The following is a 27625-nucleotide window of genomic DNA, read 5'->3' as shown; positions in this document are numbered from 1 at the left end:
GACAAATAAATCTGAAAACACCACAACAATGACAACAAATTAGAACAATATTAAATAATAAATACAATTATGTAACTTAGCTCATTTACCTTTTTATACATTTTTTTTATTATTATTTTGTTTTACATTCATTTAAGGACATGGTTTCCTTTTGTCTCCTTTCTGTTCTCCTTGTATTAAAGTTTTAGTTGGAGATACTTTGTGATGCCTGTGTCTGCTGGCAGTTCAAGTGGACACCTACTGTAACAGCCACTTATCTCTCCATATGGGCCGTGTGCATCTTGACCGGCAGACTGATCCAGATAATCTTTACTGGAGGATTAAAGCGTTGTCCCAGAGGAGCACGACGCACCACACAACGTTTGTGTTTTCAAGCTATGAAGCTCCAATAACAACATTTTGGGGGTAATGTATGCTTTACTGTCTCCTTGCTGGTTTCACAATGGGGATCAATATTTCTGATATGTTGAGTCCCATGTAAGTAAAGATTAGAGGATTTATACTAAGTGTACATTAGCACTGTCTGTGATCTGAGCGCAGGGATAGCTGTGTTTTCAAGTCACACTTCTTTTAAACTGTAATTCAAGATTAATGTAAAATTCACAGACTTATTTATTCAGAAATAAGCTTCATTCACCAGCTGCAACATGAAAGAAATGCAATGTGAATGCATCAATAATCACAATTTAATCATTTACAATATGCTACTTGGTAAGACTTTATAATAAGTACGCACTATTAAGCATTAGCTTAGCATTAATAAATACTGAATTCTTCATTTATAAAGCATGAATACTTATTAGTATGTAGTTTATAAATACAGTAAGTGTTTATCAGTGATGAGTAAAACATTTTTAATTGTATGTGTTATAAAAGATGAATTCAGTATTTAATGGTTAACTAATGCTTAATAGTGTGTACTTATTATAAAGTCTTACCATATAGGCTACTTAAATCTAAAATGGGTTGGTTTGCATAACATGTGTATTTTGATGCTAAATTATTTGACTCACTTTTGAATTCGCAACAAAGCACATATTTGAACGCTGTGGTAGCCTATTTCTCTCATAACTTTGGTTGGACAAAAGAAGATGTCATTTTTTTTTGGGATTATTGCAACTGGAGATGGACAGTGTCACATTTTTATAAAGTTTTACACACCATGACAACACAAAAATTAATACAATGGCATCAATAGACCAGTGGCATCAGTACAGTAGATGTAAAACCATTGCACAACGTTTTCAAGAGTTGCTTTGTCATATTAGGATTTAAGCAGTGTTCTTTATTTATGCAGAGTTTATAAAGGAGTTAAAGAACACAATCCAAACCACCAATGTCTCCGTCTTATTGTTTTGAACAGGACACGTTTCTCCTGCTCACTGTGATGCCTTCTACGAAGAGTTTATATCACTGGACTTTATCAGAGCTACTTGGGCAGCGGCGGCTCTTAGGGCTTGGAGCACTGCTGGCATGGCTCATCCTTTTCCATCTCCTAGTGAACGTGTGGCTCCTCTGCGTCTTCACCAGTCTCTTGGTGGTCCTCGGGGGCTGGCTGGGGTCCCGAGCTGTCCTGGATGCAAACAGCCTTCTCCACTTGGAACATTTCTTGCCTCTTGGCACGATTAACCCACCGCTGTACTCACCTGAACACGAGTGGAGGCTGAACCACGAGATTGACAGTGCCGTCCACAAAGCCGTGCGTGACTTTGTGTCCTCGTGGTATCGTACACTGCTGCCAGAGGTGGAGGGGGAGTTTGAACGTGCGGTGCGTAATTCAATGCTGGACTCAGTGATGGAGTTGAAGGAGCGTGCGCGGAGAGTGGACAGAAAAGCACTGGTTCAGCGGCTGCTGGAGCTGTATGGCTGCCACCTGCAGAGCTACATGACAGCAAGACAGATACAGTCAACACAGACAGAGGGCATCAGTCTCTGGCAGCTGTACAGTGAAGTAGACTCCCCTCACCCAGCTGTGAGGAGTTCAGCCACTGAGCTCAGCTACTCCAGAGCACTAGTCAACCTTGTCTTACATGTGCTTGTGCCGTACCCTCAGATGGAAACCAGAACTGGAGGTTACATGGTCACGGAGCTCATCACCTGCAATGTGCTGTTGCCGCTGATAAGCAGAGTGTCTGATCCAGACTGGCTGAACCAGACCATTGTAGACATATTCACCAGGTCCAGAGAACCACAGGAAATCACTGTGAACGTGCACCCGCCATCTGGACTGTACAGATGTCCGATCCCGCAGGACTCCTGGACCACCTGCCGGTCCCTGTCTTCGTCGTCTGAACAAGCAACCCTCTCCTTCCAGAGTACCTCCGACCTCGACGATCTGGAGAGCAAGAGTCCCATCAGTGAGTGGGACTCCTCGCAGAGCAGCATGGTAAGCCTCACGTCTGTGGAGAAATTAGAAAGCTGCCATCCAGGTTTGCTCACACCATGCAAAGTGAACTGCTGCTCACTCCCATCTGGCCATTACCCCCAGTCACCAGAGTCCAAAGGGATTTCACTGGACTCCCTGATTCAGTCAGACTCAGAAGATGAACTGACAGGAGGCTTTTGTGACTGTGGACCTCCAGCAAACTTCTGCAACAGAAGCAATTTAAAGGTCGACGAGACCGTCGGCTGCTTCGGCCCTTTGAAAAATCTTGCGCCAAAGGTGATTGTGCCTGAGGACTCCCAGTGGCCGGCAGGTATAGCCCAAGAGAAATCCCCATCCTTATCCCCGAGAAGACTTTGTCTAAGCCCCTACAACTTCGATAGTCCCAACAACCAAGGTTCACCTGTGCACATCCAGAACGTGCAGATTGCTGGTACTGTTACTGCAAAGGAGCAGCGTGGCACTGGTACACATCCCTATACTCTTTACACTGTAAAGGTAACACCACCTCCTACTACCTATAATGTTTGATTTATATTTGAATATGTTTTTTTTTTATCATCACACCCTTCCCTCCACTTCCTGTGTTACAGTTTGAGAAAGTGGCTGAAGCAGAAAACGGTTCCTCTCTGCACTCATTGACCGGTCACGCTGTCAATCGGAGATACAGCGAATTCCTCAATTTGCAGGCGCGTTTGGAGGAGAAGCCTGAAGTTAAGAAATTAATCAAGAGTAAGTCTGTTTTAGATGGCCTCAAACTTTAGTCTATCAAGTCAGATATGTTATTGATAGTTAGTGTTCTGCATTTCAGATGTCAAAGGTCCAAAGAAAATGTTCCCAGACCTCCCATTTGGCAACATAGACAGCGAACGGGTTGAAGCCCGTAAAAGCCAACTGGATGTGTTCCTTAAAGTAGGTGTTGGGATCATATCATCATATCACTCTGCACGGTCAATATGTTTTTTGTACTCCTGTAATTTGATCGATTTTTTTTACAGCAATTAAGCAGCATTCCTGAGACAGCCACCAATGAGGACCTGCAGGAGTTTCTGTCTGTCAACACAGACAATAGTAGTACATATTTTGGAAGAAAGCCTTTTGGCAAGTCAAGAATTGATAAGGTAAGAAAACATCTGTATAGTGGGGCTCCAATGAGGACCAAGAACTGTGATTATAAGAAAGTCTGAAACTTTGAAATGATCACAATACAGACTCAACAAAGCAAATCTTTTTGAAACACATCAGCATAAAAACTGGTCTGTTGATTTCCATCGGTATTTTCTTTCAAAAAGGATGGTTTACTCATCTCATGTCTTCTCCAACTCGATTTCCATTACAGATGATGGAAAATGCATTAGACACACTGAAGACAGCGTTCCCTCATCCTGAGCCCCTCAGTCCAACAGAAGACCTTGAGGGAGATGCTGATGGAAGAACGATTGACAGCAGGAAGTACAGGTGAGGGTTCGACATCAGCCCTAAATAGGTTTTCTTTTTCCTGTGGCCCCTTAAGAACAAAGCAGTGTCCACATAACCTTCCTCTTCAGGTTGCATTGGTATATGAGCTGTGCACACTCTTGAATTAGGGCTGAGGGTTAGGGCTTTGGGATTTCAAAAGAGATGGATCATAGAAATATATTTGCCAAAAGTGAAATCTAATTTTGTGCTGCAGGGATGTTTTTCCTTTTGTCTTTTTCCTTTAATCATCTCTGACTTCTTAGATTTGTTTTGAGATCACCTGGGGGCTCCCAGCTCACAGGCCACTGATCACGCTTCTGTCTTTCAATTGATTAAACAGTCAGTTCACTTCAGTACAGTATGAATCAGTGCAGGTTGCTCTGGCACTCTGTGTTGTTTCTGATTCTACTTTGGGACTTCTGGTTTTGTGTTTCATGCATCAGGAGACTCATGTTCCCGAGCAAAATTTCCCCGTCTCTCAATATACCTGACCTCCATCCTAAAGTGACATACTGCTTCAGTGAAGGCAGCGCTGTGAGTTACCTTACTGTGTTTATCATCTCTGATGGATAAATGTGATTGTGAAATGGCCACATTTTCACTTTGTTTATTATGACTCTCTAGGTCCTGAACGGTATGCCGCTGTCCGGCCTGGAGAACTTTGTCACAGAGCAGGAAAGACTTTTATGTCTGTTGAATGGGAAAGAGACAGCCAAGAAGGACCATGAGCAGCCTGACAAAGACAAGAGGACTTCAGGGACAGGTTAAAATTGACAGTTTTACAGTCTTAGTTAGACTTACTTAGTTGTATCTTGTGTTGCAGTCTTAGAGCTCTAAGACGTAGTAACACAGCATCACCACTGGAGTGCAGCATGAGTCCGCTGTTTGTTTAAACACAAGCTGAGGAGTCCTAGGCTAATAGTCACTCTCCATTGATGAGCTTGTATCTTGTGTTTTACAGGATCCTATGGTTGTGTTATTAATTTATTGTTGCTGTTTATTTCATATGTACTGCAGACACAGCTGTGGCAGATGTTGCTTTGAACATCCTGTGTCTACTGATGAAGGACCAGTGGAGTTGGCTGTGCACTGAGAACATTCAGAAGACCATCAGGCTGCTCTTTGGCACCTTCATCGAGAGGTCACTGTTTCTTATAATGCACATTTACACATTTACAGCAAGTGATACAACTTATATAAATATAAGAGTGCAGGCCTGTTTCAATGGCAGCATGTGCCACTTCATTATGTTTCTTTCATCCAGACCAGGGCCGTTGCATAGGGGAAAAAGGTGGTGACAATAGGGGCCTACAGCCCAGTAGGGCCCACAAAACCCCCCAGTAGCCTAATGTTTCTATGACTAAATGATTCTGCATATAACAATGACTAATACTCATACTAATGCTGCATCAGCATCAAAACAAAGCCACAAAACATGCAATATTCATGAAATATCTTTTATTTTCCAATTAGCAATCCCCCAGCAGTCGCCCCTGCAAAATCTTATAATAATGTAGTACAGACAGGTTACTAGCTGAAAAAACAGAGAAAGATATAAAACATAAATCTGGTTACCAGAAACGAGTGGAGAGAGAGGCCAGTAGCAGAGCCAGCAGACTAGGAGCGCAGATAATAAGAGCTTTTTTCCCCAACAAGGGCAACATTAAGATAGCTAGCTGTACTTATACTAGGGTTGTCAGCTGTCCTGTGTATGGGACTGTCCCTTACTGAATCAATACAGGATGCTCACCCTAATCTAACACTACATTTTCACATGCCTGTATGACATCAGAAACAAGAAAACCAAAAGTTTCATGAGACATAGTGGAGAAATAATAAATCAGAATGATGGGCAAGTTGTCTGTTTCTGTCACTCACCGTCAATTTGCCCTGGTTGAAATAAATAAAAAATGAAAATACATAGTCTATAAAAAAAGTGACAATGGAAAGCCAGGGGGCAGGGGCTCACTTCAGATTTTTTTCAGGGCGCCCAAACTTCCTAGCAGCGACCCTGATCCAGACGCTGGGTCCATTATGACAGCTTCATGAGCTACAAAGTAGTTGTAGGCAAGGCAAGGCAAGGCATCTTTATTTATATAGCGCATTTCATACCAAGGCAACTCAATGTGCTTTACATAAAGACAAAACATAAAAAAAAAATTAAAAAAAAGGAAGCATAAGACAGAATAAAAACAAACAAAACACTGAAAACAGAGTTAAAAGCAAGAGCAAATAAAAGTAAAATAAAAGAAAATAGATAAAGTTTTAAGTTCTCAGCTATAAGCACGTGAAAAGAGAAATGTTTTTAACCTGGATTTAAAAGTGCTTACAGTTGGGGCTGATCTCAGTTCTGCTGGTAGTTTGTTCCACTTGTGTGCAGCATAACAGCTAAATGCTGCTTCACCATGTCTGGTCTGAACTCTGAGCTCCACTATCTGACCTGAGTCAGTAGATCTCAGAGCTCTACTGGGTTTGTACTCTACTAACATGTCATTCATGTATTCTGGACCTAGACCATTCAGTGATTTGTAAACCAGTAGCAGAACTTTAAAATCTATTCTGTAGCTGACTGGGAGCCAGTGTAGGGTCTTAAGAACCGGGGTGATGTGATCTGATCTCTTTGTTCTGGTTAAAACTCGAGCTGCAGCGTTCTGAATGAGCTGCAGCTGTTTGATGCTTTTTTGGGGGAGACCAGTCAGAAGACCGTTACAGTAGTCTAGTCTACTGGAGATAAAAGCATGAATCAGCTTCTCCTGATCAGTTTGGGACTTTTTTCTTGATTTAACTGAAGGAAATTTTGGCTCATCCAAGTTTTGACTTGCTCTAAACAGTGACATAATGACTCTATTGGACTGCAGTCATCTGGAGATAGTGCAAGATATATCTGTGTGTCATCTGCATAACTATGATAGTTGACATTAGAGTTCTGTAGAATTTGACCCAAAGGCAGCATATACAGGTTAAACAGAAGGGGTCCAAGGACTGACCCCTGAGGAACTCCACACGTCATAGCCACTCGATCGGATTGATAACTACCAATGGTCACAAAATAACTCCGTTCCTCTAAGTAGGACCTGAACCATTTTAGGACTGTCCCGCTGAGTCCTGCCCAGGTTTCCAACCTGTCCAGCAGTATACTGTGATCCACAGTGTCAAACGCAGCACTGAGATCCAACATGACCAGAACTGACACCTTGCCTGAGTCAGTGTTCAACCTTATGTCATTTAACACTCTAATAAGAGCTGTTTCTGTACTGTGGTGAGGAGTAGGCAAATTATTTTTCTTTTCTTGAGATGCAGTGCCTATGTCTTACTGTGAACATAACTTTAATAAACAAAGACTTGTCCAGAATTACCACTGGGTTTGTTTCGCCATACAGTCTGTGGGAACTGTGCTTTTCCAATCTCTGGTGTGTTGCCGTCATTAACTCATTATACTGGCCTCCATTTTTGGACTTGACATAGGCCCCTGGGAGTTTTATGGTTCACTAAGCATGCCAGAAAATAATGGTCATGTCTCTGCAATGTTTTGAGACTTCTTCAATTTCCTCCCCTAAATTAGGCCTACATGTCTTTCACTTATGCACTTATTTGTTTGTTCTAATCTATGCAGAGGTTAATATCTAAAGAAAAGCAGGCAGCTCAACTTAGATGAAACTGAACTACTGACTTTTGTCTCAGATGGTTGGATGTGGGAGTTGCGCACCTTACCAGTGCCCCCTGCTGGGTGATTTACCTGCAAGTGCTGCAGGAAGCTGTGTGGCCAGGAGGCACGCTACCTGCTCAACCACGGCCGGAGCGCAGTGCAGCGGAGAGAGAGGAAACTAAAGAGCAGTGTCTGGACTGTCTAATGCAGCTGCTTCCAGGTACGTAAGAGCTGGAGTCAGATTGTTTTCTGTTTATTGAATTCCTTTAAAATGATCTTGTCTGGTTTGTGCCATTGTTTGCACTTGTACAGAGCTCATCACTGACATGCTGGGCAGTGAGAAGTACAGACTGAGTCTGGAGACGATGCTGGAGTCGTTGCAGGACTATCAGATAAACAAGTGAGTCAACAACCAAAGTGTTGAATAAATATGTGTCTGACTCTGTCTGAAAGTCAGTTACACACAGCTTTGTCACTAACTAACAGACTACAGACTACTAACAGACTATAGATGAAAAGTTAGACAAAATATATCTTCTGTATCAAATGCTTTTCACATTCAAGCATCTGTTTGGATACCAGTAGATACCAGTCTGTCTGTCATTAACCATGTTGCTATAACTATGTGCAGGCATCTGATCTACTGTGTCTGTGACCTACTGCTGGAGTTTCTGGTGCCCGAGTCGTGTGACGAGGCCTTTCAGAGGTCTCTGCTGCAGAGCCTGGCTAAAGACACTGACAGAGACAATCCTCCTCATTACTCTCCACACATGAGATCTGCACACGACTGACACTCACAGTTGGAGGCAGTTCCTGGATGATGTGCAGTACACATACAAATTTATAATGGTCAGTAAAAGCATCAGTTTTTACCTGATTGATCATAAGCAAAAAGCTGCTCGTTCGTCATGTGCCCTCCTTGTGACTCACTTTAACATGAAGATGAGAGGACACGTGACTTTTTCTGAAACACCAGTAAAGATGTGTGTAGAAAGTTTACATAAATTCTGAACATGTCAAATATACAAGATCAATCAGCTGTGGCTGGACATTATGTTCCCAACATGAATTCTGTATTGCTGCCGTCCCTGCTGAAGCCCGTAGGCTCCACACATGTTGAGCATTTCAGACTTGATTGTCTGATACTAAGTTGCATAATGGAAAAATAGTTATTTTCAATACTCAGACTAAATGTTCAGTTTTTCAGTTTTGGTTCCAATATTCTCGTTATGTGAAATCACATATTGTACCCTGGTACTGTACATTGATTGATATCTCACACTCATCAGCAGCCGGCGCCTTCATTGTGATAAATATCAGTGAAATCAGCTGTGAGACGGACGGACTGAGGTTATGAATGGTTTCACCTCTGATGGAGGTTTGTAGGGACAGAGACCTTAGACTACTTTAATTATTTAAAGACTAGTGTCCTGAATCATAAACGTGTGTTTTATCTTATTGGCTAAGGTGTTTAAGACGAGCATATTACATTTGAGCACATCTGTTTCTATGGTAACAGTGTGTGTAGTGTGGCTTTACAGTACATCTTGAAAACTGGATTACCATTGTGAGATCTTGTACTGGCACCAGCAGTGTTGTGTCCAACCACAGCTGACCACCGTCATAACATCCACAGTGTAAACCTCACTTTTACCTGAGAGTCTGTGGGAAGTGAACCCTCCTAGAATATAACAGACCATAATAGTAAGAGTATTTTCCCTGTATGAAAGATTTGGCAGATGTACTTTCAATGATTCAACCAAGATCCCAGACTGATATTTCATTGATGAACATGATTTCACTAGACTTAGTGCATACACTGTTGTAGTCTTCCCAGGATCTTTTGATCCTGAGCAGCCTTTGAAAAACCCTGCACAGACCATTTTCTTTGATGAGGCTGTAAAAGCCTGAAAGATTAACACCTCACTGCATGATTCATGAAATCACTGTGAAAATGTTCCTTTTTATTTGATTTAAATGGCAAATTATGAGGCATGTTTTTCATGTTAAACTGTTAAACTTTTTTTTTTTTCTTTTTTAAAATCATATTTATTTTAGGCTGACACCACTTGAGGTATCAATGGAGATTAAGATCTACATTCTGTTGCTATTTATTTTATTTTAAGACATACTTTAAAGGTTTTAATATCACGGTTGATGTGCAGTTGATGACATGTGAAACTTTGTCGGACTTTGTGAATATTATAGTTTCAGAAACAGGGAGAAATGACCTTTTAAACTCTGCAGACACAAATCCCTGGGGATTGCACTACACACTGCAGCGTCCCACTGTGTGTCCAGTGCAGGGATGTGATGATGCGCCAGAGATCAGCACAGTGCAAACACTGAGCTTTCTACTGTGAAAAATTGGGATTTACCTTTTAGTGAGACTGAAGTGCACTAATATTTCCCCTCTCTTGTCCTGTTTGCATTGCTTATAAACTGTATGTGCACTGTGCCATAACATGTAGATGTCTTATAGGGAAGATCACTTCAAGGTTCTCAGATAAAAATGATGCTGCAGTCACTTTATTACAAACAAGCTGAAAATAATGTGATATGGAAAATATTTTTTAATCATGTTTTATTTAAAGTTTTGATATTCATAGAGAAATATATTTGTGGTTTTGATTTCCAAACATCATGTCAATGTAGTTTTACATCTCCTCTGCCAGTCTCCTCTCTGGAGCTGTAGTAACAACAGATCAGTCAGCCAATCAGAAGAGAGGAGGCTCTGAGACTCCCCTCTGATTGGCTGACTTCTTTTCTTGAGTGAGTGAATAGGAATACAGCTTATCAGGTAAACAGAGAAATTAGATCCTGCAAGGTTGGATGCTGTGCTGAGGGTGACTGTTATTATCATGGCATCAAAATGTCAAGGCTCAGTCTGAATACAGGCTGTGCACATTTCTTTGTGGACTGAGGCTTTGATATTTTTCACAATTTTAATATAAAACCTAGACCTGTTTTATAATTTTAAATATATGGGCATGGGTATGTGACTTTTTTGTCTGCACTGGTGATCACAAATAACACAACGAAGAATCAAAACTGTCATCTATTTATTACTTTCTGTGAGTTAAAGAGACATTTGTGAAATTATGCAGTTTGTTGCAAAAATGTTTCTCTTTCATTTTATAGATTTTTCTTTTTTTTAAGCAGTTCTTAAGGTGACGTTGTGAAGGGAGTGGACACAATAACAGGAATACCTGACGACACTGAACAGGAACTTCAGTGTCAATCCACTCCCTTTGTTTCCACGTGTTAGTTCAGAAAGACTTTATGAACTGGATCTCAGGAACATTTATCACAGCTCGCTTCCTTTCTCATGATATCATGGGCTGATACTGGCCGGCTCCCACCTCTGTCTCATGCTTTGGGACTTCACTGGCAACCAGAGGAGACGAAAACACTCAAGATTCATCGACGGTGGCCCCATACGTCTCAAAGTCAAAGCAGCTGTAATTTCACCACAAATCTCTCAATGGGACAAACATCTGTGAAGTTTCACAACTACTCTCTGACTGACATGTGGAATGCCACAATCTTACATTCATCAGCTGTGTTTTATAAATTGTATTTATAAATGTACATAATGTAAATATATTGAATTTCATAAGATTTACTGAACAATGAAGCTTGAAATAGTCTCACTTCTTTAGATAATGCCATATGCTATGTGTAAATAAGGAGACTGTTTCTCTTGGCTGGTTGCAGTTTGTTTAGAAAACTGCATCTTGATTAAATAAACACTAAAGATTTTACACTATATTAGTTAAGAGTATGCTCAGAGTTCAGACCTTATATTATCAATTATAAATTAGTTCTAGGCAGCAGGATTTATGTCTCTGTTGTCAAGTCAGCCTGTAACAAACTGGGTTAGGTTTAGGGTCAATGTTCATGCTTTTCCTTCATTCTTCCATAGCAGAGATGTTCACATGTCACATAAAATAAACACTTGTAACAATCGTTTGAAATGAGCTTTATTTAGTCTTTCAGGCACTGTTTAGTGTGGTATTTTTCCTCTAGCACCACCATGAGGTTCAAATTTGTTGTGACTGTAATCTGTCAATAACTATGTGCAGTCAGTGTGTTGAGTGCTAATTAGAAAAAAAACAACATTTTGCCTCAGAAAGTTGAATCCAACAGTAATATTACAGTGGCCATATTCATGCCAACTTTGCAGTCATTTCATGGTGGGTGTTTTAGCATATTGATGTTAGCTCAGAGCTGCTAATATTTCCGTCAACTCTTGTTTTAACTACATATTTCCCCTCAGTTTTCAACATGTCAAACCTCTTTCCAACAGCTCTGTATATTATGGGGATTTTCATTCTTCGTTCTACAATTCATTTTCCATTCTTTAACAGCAGGAAATACTCTGCAGAGAAATACCAATGAAAGTAGGCTAATGACTGCAGCCAGTGCCATGTAGCTGTTATTATTAGGAGTGCTTTTTTTTTCAATTTGACATTGTTTTACAGATGTTTGTCATTAATGACTCATTGGTCTTAAGCGTCCCTGGGTGTGTGCTTGACCCCTGCTGCAGACAGATGTTAATGTTGCCTGTTTATTCACAGTATCTTTTGTCTTGTATTAAGGGCAGTGGGGATATTGTTTCTTGCTACTATTTTAAGATACAGTGGGGTCCAAAAGTCTGAGGCAGATGGGAAGGTGGTCTGGGACCCCACTGTGTTTGGTAGATTAATTAGCCTGTAAAACACATGTTCAGGAAATATCTCCCCTGGATGAGGCTCACACTGTCTCACAACAGCGGAGGAAGAGGGGAAATGAGACAAAACGCTGCTTTTGATCATGATGCCCAGAAACATGTTCCACTAACATGATGATGATGATGAATTATACTCCCGATGATGACAGATGTGCTGTATATGTGTGCAGTATTTGGGGTACCAGCCAGAGTTCACACTATGCTCACTGACCGCAGCGGGTCCCACCTTTAAACCACAGCACTGACAGTCCAAGTAAAGTGGACCAACAGCTGCAGTATGGTGGAGAGCATAGGTTTTATGGGGGAATTCCACCTTTAAAAGATGAATGTACATTCTCATGCACATTTGTGCACACACTTCCAGATGGAGCGATTACTCAGAGCGGAGGAGAATCACCAGTTGAGGTTAACAAGAGTGTCTGTGCTGCATCTGAATTTCGAGGTATACCTCGGCTTTGTTCCCTCTTGCTGCTGTGACCACAGAGTGTAATTAGAAACAGGATTACAGTCGAATCTTTGCCGTTCGCAGGTGTTGTCGTTTTCAATAACATCCAACAGCAACATCAGAATATGACGTGAGTAACAACATAGAAACACCCCGTCATTCCCCGTGTAAGCGTGCCTAACTGCGTCTGACCTTTAGATCAAGTGAGTCTGGTTCCTGTTAGCTGTGGAGTGTCCTCTGCTGCACAGTGCACATGTGCATTTTGGCCTTTCAGGAACTCTGACACCCCGCCTCAGTGCCCTACTTCCATCTACTTAGACTGGAAAGAAACTCAGATGACCAAGTTTTCTGGAAGACAATTACATATTTTGATCAGAATATGACTTTATCCAACTGAAATCCTCCCCTCCACCCGTATTTTAGTGGACTGTTGGTAGTTAACGTCAAAGAGGGGGAGGTAGCCAACAGAGAGGTAGGCGACCGTGGTGTGACCGTACTCGAGTGTGTTACAATTTAAAAAATCCACTTGTGATAAGCAGAGGGAAAAATATGATACCTCAGAGCAGGGAGGAGTGAAAAGGGTGATGCTGACCACCTCATGACCCCATCTTGGGACAACTGTCTGAGTCAAACCATCAGTCACTCTCAGTTCTGGTAACTGTCCACCTCTAATGACTCTTGACCTCTTGGCAAGTTCCCTGAAGGTTCATCAGGAGTGTCTGCTCACTCAGCACCGTGTTTTAAAGCCTGTTTCAATTATGTCTGATACAATGTTACAGCATCTTGATTTTTTTTTCAACACAGATTTGTGTTACAGATGTTTATGTTGCTTTAGTTTTCTGCCTAATAAACAGAAATGTTTGCCATGACCGAAGATGAAATCGCCTGAAATTGACTGTTTCAGCCAGGAAAACATTTATATGTCTAATTAGTTGCTGTTATTGTTTTTTGTCAGCACAGCAGGATCCAGTCCAGGGGTTTATGTTTGGGCTGTGAGTCAAACCTTTTATTTCCATTTTGAATGTATATTTGCCAGTTGTTGCACAACAGAGGTTTTGCCATTCAGAACTCACAGGGAGCTCATAAAAACTGATGCACTGTTGAGTTTAACTTAACCAGCAACATATGATGCAGTTAGAAACCAGCCATATCATTAATATACTTCTCGTATAGGCTTTCTTGCGCATGCAGAGCAAATATGTGAGCAATGACATAATGCGAAATGTAAAAAGTCAGAAATGTTTGGGCCTCTTCTGAATTTGCAAATACTTTTGCTCAACTCTGCACAAATCTGTATTCATTATTGACCAAGTGTTTCTGTTTCTTCTTCATCCTCCAGAGCAGTATTTCTCCCCTCGGTCATTGCTCTTGAGTCAGCAAGTGCAGAGTTGCCCTGGAGCTCCTGGGGAGTCAGTGTCTTGCCTGGTCACACTAAGTGGAAACAAACTTTACTTTCTGCAGCTCCCTACTGTTCCACATCCAATCAAAACAGACTGAGACGTTTTGACAGGCGTCTCCCACTCAGGTCAAGGTGCTCTGTCGGGTATGTGTTTCGAGGGTGGCATGTATTTTGTGTCTGCCACAAATTACCATGTCAGAGATCTCAAAATAGTGCAAGTCTCTGCAAGTTTGGTAAAAATGTTCGGAGATTACTATCTGTATCTTTACTGCTTAGTCTGTACTATGTAATTAGCGGCTGTCATTGGGCAAACTGCAGAGCTCTGTCACCAACATGATGCTCACTCCCACTGCTCCGACTTATGTAACTACTGGTACTGTTTTTTGGGGGGGTGTTTCTTTTTTTTTTATCACTTGTGCCAGAGACAGACTTCAGGTGCCTTTGTTGAAAATCTTATAAACTACTGTTTCTCAACATCTCACCTCGTTAGCACATGTAACCCTGACATATTGTATGTCTCAGATTCATGGAGCCCCGAGGAAGCTTGCTGTAGCTCCAAAGCATCTGACAAAAGGAGAACATGTTTGAGAAAAGCAGCAATTCTAAAGTAAAACATCATTTAAAATCAGGCCTGGATGGAGATGACGAGGGTCATGTATCCATCTCCTCGAAGAAAAACACAGCCTTTTGTTTTTGTAATGAATAATTCTGACTCACTATCAAATAAACCAACAATTGGCAATTTTATTTCTGATGCCTGTACAGTTTCTCACAGATGTGCTTTTGCAGTTTGCAGCTGTGCGAATGTGCTGAAGAGGGGACTTTCTGTCCATTTTTGTTTTTTGCTGACCAGCTGTAGAGCTCCTCTTCAGACTCCTTACTCTTTATGATTAGTGAAGGAATGTGTTGCCTTTTTCTTTTCAAACTCAAAAACTAAACTTCCTAACCCTAAGTCCAGTTCTGAGTCTGAGTGCAAAAAGTATGCTGTTTTAGTTAGCTCAGTATTTCAGAGCTTCAATGAGCCATATTAGGTCAAACCTGTTCTTTTAGTGGACTGAAATATTTGTGTTCATACCACTCTGCTATTGATGTGTCTCCCCTGCCAACACATGTTAGGTATAACTTTTATTGCTGTATAAATAAGGCTATAAAAGTTATATTTTGCATGCAGAGATAGTGCTGCAGCCTCTTGACAGCATCTGGCTCAGGGTGATGATGAAACCAAGCACGTCAGTGTGAATTCTCTGTTTCACCTGTGAACGGACGATAGAGGGGAGAGAGGAGAGAGGTGCCCCTTGAAATTCAACATTATGCAACATGCTTGTAAAATCATCCCCTCCCTCTTTGTACACTTTCTTTACATGACAGTAGTTACAGGCCATACCTCAAAGGACGTGTAAAAAACGACACCACCTGTCATCTTTAATAAGTAGCCTTTGTAGGCCTTGGGCAAAAGCTCACGTTTGGAGTTTTGTCTGTGTAAGCCTATGGTGTAAGCAGGTACGACGTGGCTGTCACAGGGCTCCTGGTTAAAAAATGATCATCTTAAACAAGTCCACGCAGCATAAGAAAGACCGATGTGTGAGGTTGTTTCAAGATACAGGCAGCAAAGTGATTCAGGAGGGTTGATACAGCATGATAAGAAAGCAGCAGCATTACTTACTGTGTTAATCAACTGTACTTGATCACTGTAGCCACTGTAGGCAAGATACTGTGTTTTATTACACACATTGCAACAATATAATGGTATTGGCAAAACTGAGGGGGCACACTGGGTCATTTTTCCAGCAGTGAATGAAGATGAGAAAGCGTGGGCACTGTAGATACTTAATCAGACTCTGGGAAGATATTCATTTGACTTCTATCCAGGAATTACACCAAGCCGTCATTAGTTATCCTGACCTCTATGGGCAGAGTGCAGACAGAGGTATGTGAGCAGTGCTACAGTATGTGTGTAAATCAGTCCTGTCGGTAACGTCACGGAAGAATGCAGCTTTCCACTGAGCCAGTTAAGAGACTTGATATTAGCAACATGTGGTGCAGGATAAGAATTGAGTAAATGCTCCACAGAGCTGGCAGAGGTAAAGTCAATTTACAGTTTGTTTTGATGATGAAATAGCATTTTGGATTTTAGTTTTTAAAGGACATACTCTTTACTATAATTACTTTTACATTTTTGACCCAAAATTAGCTTTGTAAGTCACCTGGGTGCATCACACTGTCGATCCAAAACTCATACAGTGGGAAGGCTGCTGTAGGCGGTAAATGAAGGTGCGAAGACAAACTTCTGTGCATTACTGTACAGTTGTGAAATAAAATACAAAGGTGGCTTGTTCCAGTGGCTGAATGTAATGTTATCAGTCAACAGACAACACAAGTTCATGCAGAAACACTTGTTGTGTGTAGACCAGGTGGTGTTTCTAAACTGACAGACTGACATAAACATTTAAAGCTTTGTGATCATGAGACTGATGCACATTTCTGACTACAGGTGCAAACTGACAGCTTGGTTAAAAATGTACATTTCCTTATTCTCATTGATTTTACCGTTGATTTCAATTAGGCAGATAATAATTTCTTGGTCTGTGTAACAAATCACAACATCTACGATGTGTTAACAGTGGTCATCATCCAGAGCATCAAGAGCATCTGACCTGTTATGAACTGAGACCACGTCACGTCTCACCGTCACCAATATTAGCAAAAAATGACTTTTTCTAATTTTATCAGCCTCTGTATGACTCCAGGAGTCAAGTCCTCACACTTCTGTGTGTGAAGTGACCTGGGTGAAATGAGGGGTGAAATTACTTTATGGGGGCTTTGGGACTTCTGGGAAATGGCCGTAATTGGATTTAGACTGTGACTGCTCTCCTGAGGTGTGAGGCAAAGGCTATGAAATACCAGCAACCAGCCTGGGATCACATTTTTAGCAGAAGTACCACTGGTAAACACCTGTCCATTGTGTTGATACACAAAAACAAGATTTACAACACCATTAACACTCTATCAATGCCGAAACTATCTTGTTAAAACTGAATGACTTCACACCAGGGTGAAGATACTTTTTTAGGCTCTTTGTAAACGAGCCGTGCTGAAGTGCAGGGACGTGACGAGGAGGAGCTGCTGCTGCTGTCGCACATTAAACATGAAAAAACATATGACAGCTGACAAAACACAGAGTGACCACACTGAATCCAGTGCTGACACAGGACTGCAGTCACTTCATTGTCTGTCAGGGATTAATTCTACCATCGTTCATTTGATCGAAACTGACGTAACACAAACTAGGAGAGCTCTGTGTGGGCTGCATGCCAGCCACCAGAAGATTTGGTTGAAAGACTCTGGATAGAGAGGGAACAGTAAAATCAACCACAACTGTCCTTCTTATTCATGATCTACACAGAAAAACATTTTTCAGGTCTTGTATCACAATAGATACATGTGGCTAATGTCAGATGGCTAATGTCAGGCATTTAGCATGTTTATAATTACAAATAACAACATGTGGACCACTTGAATTTAAAGTAGTTTCATGACTGAGCCAAAGAATCCCTTTGTTTGCATCCATCTGCCTTTATGAAGCAATATGTTGAGACTCAAGCAGGGATGATGAGGGGAGAAACCAGACGTGGTTTCACCTTCTCCGTTCTCCCTCATGTTGAGTCAGAGGGTTTGCTTTAACACTTGGATGCACAGTGGGACTTTTCCTTCTTCTTGGACCTCTGCTCTCTGCCACAAGTCGGAAAGCTGTGAGACCTGCGAACAGACATCAGCTGCTCTTCACTCTTTAAGTGCCTCTGACATTTGGGCATCTCACTGAGATTAAACAGAATGGATGTCATGAACACGTAAGGACTTGCCACCACTTTTTTTCCCCCAGTGCATCAGATTTGAAACACAATACATGTATTTATAATAATTCATATGTTCCATAAGCGTATTAGTGACGTCCCGCTTATTTCTCTTATTGCATGTAATCTCCTCTGGACAATCTTTTGTGGTCCACCTTATTATTGTAGAAGATGAGTCAACCCTGCTATCCCCTTGTCAGGCCTCCACTGCAGGCAGTTTTAAAGTTGGCGTCAGTAAACCCATGCTGGGTTATGTAACACCTACAGAGGTGGCTGTTGATTTATTGTACAGGTGTTGGGAGGCTCAGAAGTGGTGGAGCTCCAGTCATAAAACAATGCTAGGGGCATGTTAACCAACGAGCAGGGTCAGGACACACATGTGGACAGGTGGAAAGTCACGTTATCCTTCACTCTCATGCAGATGGAAACTCAGATTTTCATACACAAACAGTTATGTAATGATTACAGCATAATAATAAAAAAACAGCATTGCATTAGAAGCAGTAAGACCTCACAGGTCGGTGGGTTTCAACAGGACTTTTTTACATTTTAGAGGATTGTCAGTTGTGTGTAGTCAACATGAACTCTCCACGTGTCACACAGCATCCACCCATTCATCAGCTGTGCAGATGGTCCCTGCTGCACAGCCCCAATCTCAGCTGACACAGGCCGAGGCCAGAGTTCACCTCGGACAGGTCACCATTCGATCACAGGGCTGACATGTAGACAAACAACCTCACACACTCACATTCATACCTATGGGCAATTCCAAGTCACCTATTGAACCCTCTTGCTGTGAGGTGACAGTACTAACCACTGTACCACCACCTCGTTATTATTCAAGTTCTGGTTCATATGTGGTCACGGGTGGAAATCTTCAATATACAATTACTTTTGTTTCAGTTTCCCTTTCACATCCAGTGCAGCAAGTGCCGACTGCCAAAAAGAGGTGACTCGTGATATGAATACACATTGATAATACGTCTAAACAATGATTTAAGAAGCATAGGGGCTTCTCCAGACTACTGTATTTCATCTTTTGACTGGGGACCAAGATTTTAATGACCATGCCAATAATATCAGTATTATAACCATATATGTAATGACATAAAGCTGCAGTAAAGTGAAGACCACTGACCAGAGTTAAGCATGTTTAGTCCTTCTATAATAACACACTGTCAGCTGAACAACTCTATCACCTCAATGTAAGTTTATTAAGTGAGTTAATCACAACCCACGAATGTCCTTTCCCAACCCCTTTCCTGAGCTCTGTGGTATAAATCTGTTCATGTACTTATTAAGATATTAAAATTATTGCACAGTCAGCACAAATTTTGTGGTTTTGAAGATATATGATCTTGTTTCCTTAGTCACAGAGCCAGGGCTGGAAGCCAGAAGAAAACCTGCAGATTAGTCATGAGAAGTTCAAATGGTGGGAACTCTGAATCGGGCGGAGAGGGGGATCCCTGGCGTCTCAGCAGAACTGAGTGTTTCCAGGTCTGTTTTAGGGGTGACGAAGCAAACTGGGCTCTCAGTGAGGGATGTAAAAGCTTTTGATCAGTCTAGAGCAGACCTGCTGACTGAGGCGGGATCAGATCCTGATTTAGGCCTCAAAGTGAAATATTATCCTCTTGAGATAATCTTGATCTTCAACTTCCAATCTGTTTAATTTGAACAATTTGCAGTTTCACCTTGAGGCTACAGATTTTACAGTTTTTTTGTTTTCTTTTTACAAACAAGAGAAAAATTTATCAGACACAGATAGTTTGTCATTAGAAAATGTCACATTTTGGTACAAGCCCGCACAAACAACTTGTAAAATACCCAGAAATGGAAGCAAAGTGAAGACGAAGAATGTGGGTCGATTCTCTGGGCCAACAAATCCTAATGATGGATTCAACAACCTACAGTATTGCCTATAATCAGTTCTTGGGTGCAAATTTTATTTTCAGAGATAATTAACTGCACATGTTGTGTAACCTAATTTTTAATTTTTAAGTACCAAATGCTGTGCAATTGTACATATATTTTGTAGTGCTGGTTAAGACTTGAGCTAAAGGTCGATACAATAGTTGGAGAAGCTGTGGTTTGAAGCAGATTTGAAGGAGATAACAGAGGAACGGGTTCAGACGGATATCAGCTGTGGAAAGAGGAGGTCACCTCGTCTTTCCACAGCTTGGTGTAGAAGAACATAAAAAATACTGCAAAGACTGGGGGGTGCTGATACTTATCATCTTATTTATTAACTTATCTCATAAATAATCTTATTTAGAAGAAGAACTTCAATCTTGTGCAATTATTCATTTTGTTACTGACTTCATACCAGTTCTGGGTCATAAAATGCTTATCCCTTTTACTTGACAGAGGTCAATGGATTTCATTCTAGTCCAAGTTTGACTTTGGCAAGCCGGCAAATTCCCTCAATGACTGAATGTCTGCTGACCCTAAAAGGTTTTTTTTTTTGCTCTCATTTCTCTGGAACGCTAGAACTGGAAATTAATCAAAATTTCCTCAGAATTTATCATGAAGAACATCATGCACTGGTTTGGCTCACTGGTTAACAGTAGTTGTTCTTAATTAAAAGGTAATTGATCATTGTTTGAAAACATCCAGTTGGGTCCACAACATTGTGTTTGTTAATTTTGTCTCTCAATTAGGAGAGATAATTTGCAAGTTGTTTTCCTTAGTACATGAAAAAGCATCTGTCGCTCCACACACTGAATTTCAGGACTCTGACTGTAACAACACATATTACATATTTTCTCACCAGTATCCATATAAGGATACTTCACCTCACAACCTCTATGGAAATAATGGGCCATTGTACTTTTTGTTTTTAACTTGGCAACAATCAAGCTGAGCTGACTTACTGTGTTATCGGTTTATTTCCTTTAAGTGCTATGTTCGGAGAATCAGAGCAACAGTGTATATACATCTAACTATGTATCCTTATAGGAGGTGCAGGTCATATTTTGTTTTTGAAACTCTGATTACTGCTCTAAATGGCTCAGTGTGACATGTAGAATTATGTCTGGACTCAGTAAAGAGCCTCGGGCAAAGTGTCTGTTTGTGATTATAGTGCAGAGGTTACAAAGATCATGTGAAACTTCAAACTCTGTCAGAATAAAGCTGATGAACAAAGTCGTCCTCTGAGCGGCTGAGAAGTGAATTTGGGAGCAGATCTTTTGTGGCTCTATTGAAAATGAACATATTCAACAGTCCAGTCTGCTCATTTCTTCCTATAACCATGAGGGGTGACAATGTTTTTCTCACCAAAAATCTGGAAAACATAACTTTGCATACGTGGAAAAGTGTTCTTTGAAGTGAGGACATGCAAATAAATCATTTTGCTTTTTCAAAGAGGCGTAAGCGAATGCTGACGTAAGAACAGTTACAGTGGCTGCACTTGAAAAACTTTCATCAAAAAAAAAGTATATCAGTGAAATAAACCAGAACTGACTTAGTCACTAACTGTGAGTGTTTCATGAGTTGTAACCACAACTTAAAATATGCAACAAGTAGAATAAGTCCCAAAGTTGGATTTGTATTGCTCTGTCATGCAAGAGGTATCAAAAATAAACCAGGAAACACAAATGGAAATCTGAGGGAAAAAGACACAAGGCATAACTGATGAGATGTGACAGTTACAACAACGTAAAAGAAAAGTTTATTTGTCCTGACCTATTTCTGATTGCACAAAGATGAAACCAAAATCAATCTATTCATGCATAAAATAGGAATTAAACAATTTAAAGAATCTGAGATGTATGATAACACGGTAACGTCAACTTACTTGCATAAGAGGTGAGAGGTATTTTATTCATTTTGAAAATTGTCAAACAGTAAAGCTGGGACAAAACCCTTTTGTAAATGGTGTTTTAAATGACTGGTTTTCAAATCCTTTTTGAAATTCCTCTTTTTAATTGATGTGTCCCCTGTGGTCCTCCATAGGTTTCAGATCAAAACCATTCTGCCCATCTAATATCAGACTACTCCAGGAACTAGTGAGTTTAGTTTTGCACAATCACAAAGGGAGATTTACACATTGTGAATACGAAAAACTATCCAAACAGCCAACTTCTCTGTACTGTAGCTGTGGATCTGCCTCAAGTGAATAGCTTAAAATCTGGCAGGGTGTTTTCTCACTAGTGAGAAATCCATCTGTCTTGTAAGGTTATTTTACACTACTTGTTACTGAAAAACATAATTACATTATCATATGGGAAGTAGCACATATAATGGATATTTCTCAGGGGTGCCTAGGAATAACGCTGAACCTTTTTTTTGTACTACTTTCTGTATTTTCTGTCCCCAGAGTTTTTCCTGTCTTTTTTTTCCTAGACGGTCTTTCCCTCACTTTTGAGGGCTGTACTTTGGATGGGAACCTCCAGTTGGGGTTTGTCAGAGATACTGGAAGACTCAAGAGAGCAAATGTGGTTTTCCTGCTTTGATGGCTGTTTTTTTTTTTTTTTCCTTCTTCTTCTTCTCTCTGCCAAGCCATGGAAATGTGCTGCAGTGGTGGGCTTGCTGTTATGTGATGCTGACTCCATTACAACGTGGCTGTGAGTCAACCTCCAGAAACCCGGGGGTCGACGCGCCGGGCCCCATCAATCTCAAACAACAGCATGGTGATGGTTGAGACACACAAACGTATGATTCAAGAGATCAGCTCGCCTCTGCTGTTATTTTCCCCTGAGATAGAAGTGGAAACGTTGAGGAGATCTCAGTCTGAGGACACTGGAACAAGTGAACAGCTATATGGAACATAAATGTCATCTTTGGTTTTCTTTGACTTTACACGTCACTACTTTTTCTTTCTTTTTTTCTCCCCCTTTTGCACATAATGGGGATAATTTAGTGACTAAATGATGGTGTAAAGTGAATCAGGATTTAAATTGATTTGTTATGTCATGAGAAAAAAGCTCAAGTAGCTTTATTAAGATCTGTTATTAATTTGTCGTTATTAATCATACCATAACATGGCGTAAGGCACCATAAACAAGTTGAGGGCATTTTGGCCTATAATGAGCAGCTGTCCCCCTGATTGTGGTTGATAATAACTAGATAATATAATACATTTTAGTTTGCAGTGCCTCATACATGATGGTTATATGGTACCAGTTTGTTAAAGCAGAAGTAAGTGATATATTTGTGTTAATATAAGTCTTAAATAGTTATATCTTCCGACAGCAATCACTTACATAGAGTGTTTGGACCGAAACACGGGTCTGTCAGTCACTCTGCTCTGCTCTGAGCCGAGGAGAAAACATTTATCGTATCCTACAGTTTTTATCCAATGAGGAGAGAGAACGGCATGCAGGGCTGTGTGTGCAGCCAAGGGACGCCGTGAATGTGGTGACGTAGGGACGAGGACTGTTATGGTGCGTTCAAGGCAACTCGTAACTCGTATTTTTCCGACCTGTGAAGTCGTACCAGTTCGATTTGGTACGAGTTCACGGGTCGGAAGTTACGAGTGGCCGTTATAGTGACTTTCACAGGTAAAACAGGTCGGAAAAACACGAGTGGGTTGCCTGGAACGCTACAAAGTCGTAAGTTGTGACTTGAAGCTGTAATTTACGGTTTCAAAAGCCTGCCTGGAACGCAGCATTAGCCAAAACGACCGGATCGCTTACTTCTGCTTTAAAGGACTGTTGTGCTTCTTTAATTTGATGTATTTACACACACAGGCTTCGGAAATGTCTTTTATCATAAACATCTATACCTGACGGGGAGCAGGCTAAATAATAATAATCTATATAATATCATTGTTGCATGAATGATTACACTCACTTTCACTAACACAGTAGGGTACACATAAAACCTTTGAAAAAATAACCTTGTGAGATGCTTCCAGAGTTGTTTTAGTGCATTGAGTGAGCGTTTGCAGCCAGACAACGTTACCAGCAGAGCAGCTTGACTAACACTCTGCAGGGTGCTGTGGTTTTATGAGTCCTCCCTTCGTTCATAGACAAAACACTCAATCTTGAGACACCCAGTGCTTTGAACTGCAGGAGGGCAATTTGGTCATCCTGTCTGTGCCCTCTTCCAGGAATCTGCTGCATGTAAACACACACACACATGCACAAGAACACACCAGTGAGTCCTTCAAGAATGACGAAAAATAAAAATTTAAAAGCTACAGCTGCAGTTTTACAACATGGCGAGAAAACATAGAATCTGATAACTGGCAACCTCTTGTTTTTAAGTCACATTAGCTGTGGGGCTGTAGCTATGGCAACGTCAGTTGATCGGCCAACGTCCATTATACTGGTAATGACTGATACATCTCTGTAACTATTGGATGGATGAGCATGAAATTTGATAAAACATATCCATGGTTCACGGAGAAGGGATGCTACTGACTTTGGTCATCCTCTGAGTTTTTATCTTGCTTGATGTCCAGATTTGTCTTTTTTTTTTAATCTTTATGACTCAGTGTTTGACCCTCCAACTTTTCATTTATAGTGCCACCATGAGGTCAACATGTCGACATTATGGCTTTCACTAATACAAATTACATTTTCTCTGAAATTTTCATTGTCTGAAGCAAATCACTTCACAGATAAAACTGTTTTGAGGCGTGTGTTTACTTTTGCAAGAAGAGTCAGCGGTTTGGTCATTGGTCAGTTTGACAAACGAGTTTTGTGTTTAAGGTTTTGAGAAAAGCGTAGAGCATTTCAAGAAATGTGTTTTCAGTTTTCTGTGAAACTGGAGCAGTTGCTAATTGGATTTTTGTGTTATTTGTCACAGTCATTTGTGTCCAGACTTTTACTGATGCTCTGCATCCTTATCATCCTATGTGACACAAACGCGGCCCGTAACCTGTAATGTCTTGTTTAAGACAGATTAAACTACACAAATACTTTGTAACATTGTATATGATAATTTAAATAATGTTACCGCTCTATTGATTGCTTTCTGGCCGGATTCGTTGTAAACAAATGCACATGGCCAGGAGGAGGGTTAGCGAAACAGCGACCTGACTTACATAGTTCCTCTTTAATGTGTTCCCTTGCCTTGGGAAAAATGTGAAGATAAATCAGTGGATGTATAATTTCATCTTTAATCTTTAAATGCAAATGTAAATCATGGCATTATATAGGCCTAGTTATTGATGACCTTCTTTACTTGAAATAATGGCATGTTTCTCAAAAGACAGATGAGAGTCATTAACCAGAGACATTAGAGATGAGAAGCAAGTAGTTTTTCTGTCCAACTCTGACAATGCAGCATTTTCAGCAGGATAAAATATGAGGCTCGCCTACAGTACATCTGAAGAGGTCTCTGCATCCCAGAGCAGTCTGACAACCTGTCTGTCTCTTACACTCACTACCAGGTGCTTTCAATCAGTTTCCCTCAGACTGAAATGTCCTTACATGGTACTCCGCTGAGTCCACAAATAACTATTGTACTACTTCTTCCAGAATAGCAAACTAAAACACTTTTCTTCACCCGTCCTCTGAGTTTATGAGGACCTGGATCACTTATTTAATGGGCTGATAAGACCATAACATGTCAGATTACAGCACATTTCTCTCAATGCTCCACACTCTGGGCTGAAAAGGGGAAAGATAATGAAACTCTGCGCAAGTGGTGACTTTATGAGGCTGGCACCAGACGTGTGGTTTTACTTTTCCCATAAACAAACGAAAACATCTCTCCTAAGACAAAGCTCTTACATTTTAGATCATGAGGATTTACAGGTTCAACTCCTTAAGTCCTCATCTGTCTAACAGGTTTTCGACCGGAAAAGTACAGCACATTTAAACATTATAATAAGTGTGGCAGGCCTGTGATTAAAGTAAATTAGGGATTAATCCAAAGATTAAAGACAAAAATAAAAAATAAAAAATGCTCGGATTCAGGGTCTATAAAACGCATCTTGAAATGCTTGTGCAGATTTCTTCATCTCAGTGATGCTGACTGACCCAGTTAATATTAAAGTTACATTTTAACTGCATCTCTACCAAGATCAACAGGACACAATATGAAGTTTGAGCAGTCAGAGTTCAGAGTCTGGGATTTGATTAAATGAGTGACAAAACTCTGTAACACTGTAGTAACAGGGATTTTCAATGATGTAAATAAGCAGAAACACATCTGATAACGGACGTGATGAATGCACTCAAAGTCACCAAAACAAACTGATGGACCAGGATCACAGAGAACAGCTGAGTTGATGATTGTGATCCTGACTTCATCCCACTAAACCTCAAGTGTGAGATTACAGATGTGGCCAAAACGACAACATCATCAGCAAACAGCACAGATGTTTCCAAAGCAGACAGTGGGCCTCATATAAGAACATTTATCTTGTAATAATCTTCATGTCCTGCCTCTCTGAGATTTGCTCGTATCAGAGTCACCAAACTCTCAAAACTGCACCAACTTGCAAATCATTCACTTCAGCCATGATTGGTTCCACTAGTGTAGTAACACAGGTGTCGCCATGTTAAATTGACTTATGGTAGGCCTATGTCTGTATCAGTGGGAAAGTTTTATTCACAAAAATGTTAATAAATGGCACCAAGAGAGCGCCTTCAGTCCTACAGCTAGTGGGAAAACACTTTAATAGTATAAACAGTAAAACTGCCAATTACAAATAGGGAATGGATAGAAACTAAATGACATCTTTCTAAAGTAATCCATGACTAATATGGAGTCAGTCATGGGGATACAACAGTCAATGTGATAATTAGACAGGGTGATATTCTAGCCTACAATAAGTCAGGTCCCATTGTCAGGTGGAAAAGAGACCAGCATAAAAATCCTGAGGTACGAGTGTGAGAATTTCCCCGCTACTGTAACATGGAGGTTGTTTTTGAATAATACTGATAATAAACAACATTTACAGTGTGATGTAAAGCCTCAACAGCTCTAGGCTCTCCACCAGTTACACAAACACAAGTGTGTAGATCTCTTCTAACACTGGCACTGACCTTTAAAAATCATTTGTCACTGATGTACAACAGCAACACAGCTCACAAAAATGTCTCTGTCATCACAGCTGCACCAACCACAGCGACTTCCTTATGAGCAGCATTGCATGGATACAGTAACTGTGTGCTCATCACTCTTGGTTTTGTCATCGCACCACTATTGCCTATTGTTTCCAGATTTAAGTTCGTTAGCGAACATCTGACAAACATGTTTCTGGTTCCCATTTTGATCCTTAATTATTTTGTCCTCTTTAATTTGGTACTAAAACTATCAGCGGTGAGTCTCTCCTTTTATAACCAAGACTTGGAGTTCAGCTCGGCTAATGAGGAGTTCACTGAGTTTCATTTGATGGACTCCTACAGGTATTTCCTGACAGAAACATATGGTGGATATTCTTCTTCAACCTTCTTCTTTTCTCTTCCTCTTCCTATTCTGCCTCATCTCAAATATCTCACATCAAACGACAGACCACGTGAGCCTTGTTTTAAATGAAAGTTTGAGAGGTCACGTGGTGTTTAATCTCCATTTCATGAGCGTATAAGCAGGTAATTTAGTGACGGTGGGGTTTTGAAGCAAAGCGAGGAGTCCTGTGTTTTTTCTGTCTCATGTAATCCCCATATAAAGCTCTGTCAACACCTGTGAGAGTGTTCACTTCCCTCCAGCTGAGTGTGGCTCCTCATGCTTTTTTTTTCCCCCTCACAGGACGTGCAGGAGGAAAAGGATGTGGGTCAGAGCGCTCCAATGCAGGCATGTGTATTTTCCATTGCTTGA

The 27625-nt window shown here is 40.8% G+C and overlaps 2 protein-coding genes across 2 annotated transcripts in view; one reads left to right on the top strand and one right to left on the bottom strand.

Moving 5' to 3' along the window:
* Window positions 1-20087, bottom strand: part of LOC146974478 (leucine-rich repeat neuronal protein 4) — a 236219-nt gene extending 216132 nt beyond the window's left edge. The window contains exon 1 of the mRNA XM_085797934.1: window positions 20075-20087. The gene's annotated coding sequence lies outside the window, so the exon portion shown is untranslated. The remainder of the gene's footprint in view (window positions 1-20074) is intronic.
* On the top strand, window positions 1369-8459 carry snx19a (sorting nexin 19a). The gene is made up of 11 exons (XM_085797887.1): window positions 1369-2881; window positions 2977-3115; window positions 3195-3295; window positions 3382-3504; window positions 3723-3841; window positions 4285-4375; window positions 4466-4604; window positions 4859-4982; window positions 7523-7707; window positions 7800-7887; window positions 8119-8459. The coding sequence occupies exons 1-11, from the start codon at window positions 1388-1390 to the stop codon at window positions 8276-8278; spliced, it is 2763 nt and encodes a 920-aa protein (XP_085654013.1). The 5' UTR covers window positions 1369-1387; the 3' UTR covers window positions 8279-8459.
* Window positions 20088-27625: the final 7538 nt, after the last annotated feature.

The sequence above is a fragment of the Trachurus japonicus genome, chromosome 14, assembly GCF_045865225.1.
Source record: "Trachurus japonicus isolate A0001 chromosome 14, Traja_1.0".
In the NCBI taxonomy this organism is placed as follows: Eukaryota; Metazoa; Chordata; class Actinopteri; order Carangiformes; family Carangidae; genus Trachurus; species Trachurus japonicus.
This window is presented reverse-complemented; position numbering and strand designations above follow the sequence as displayed.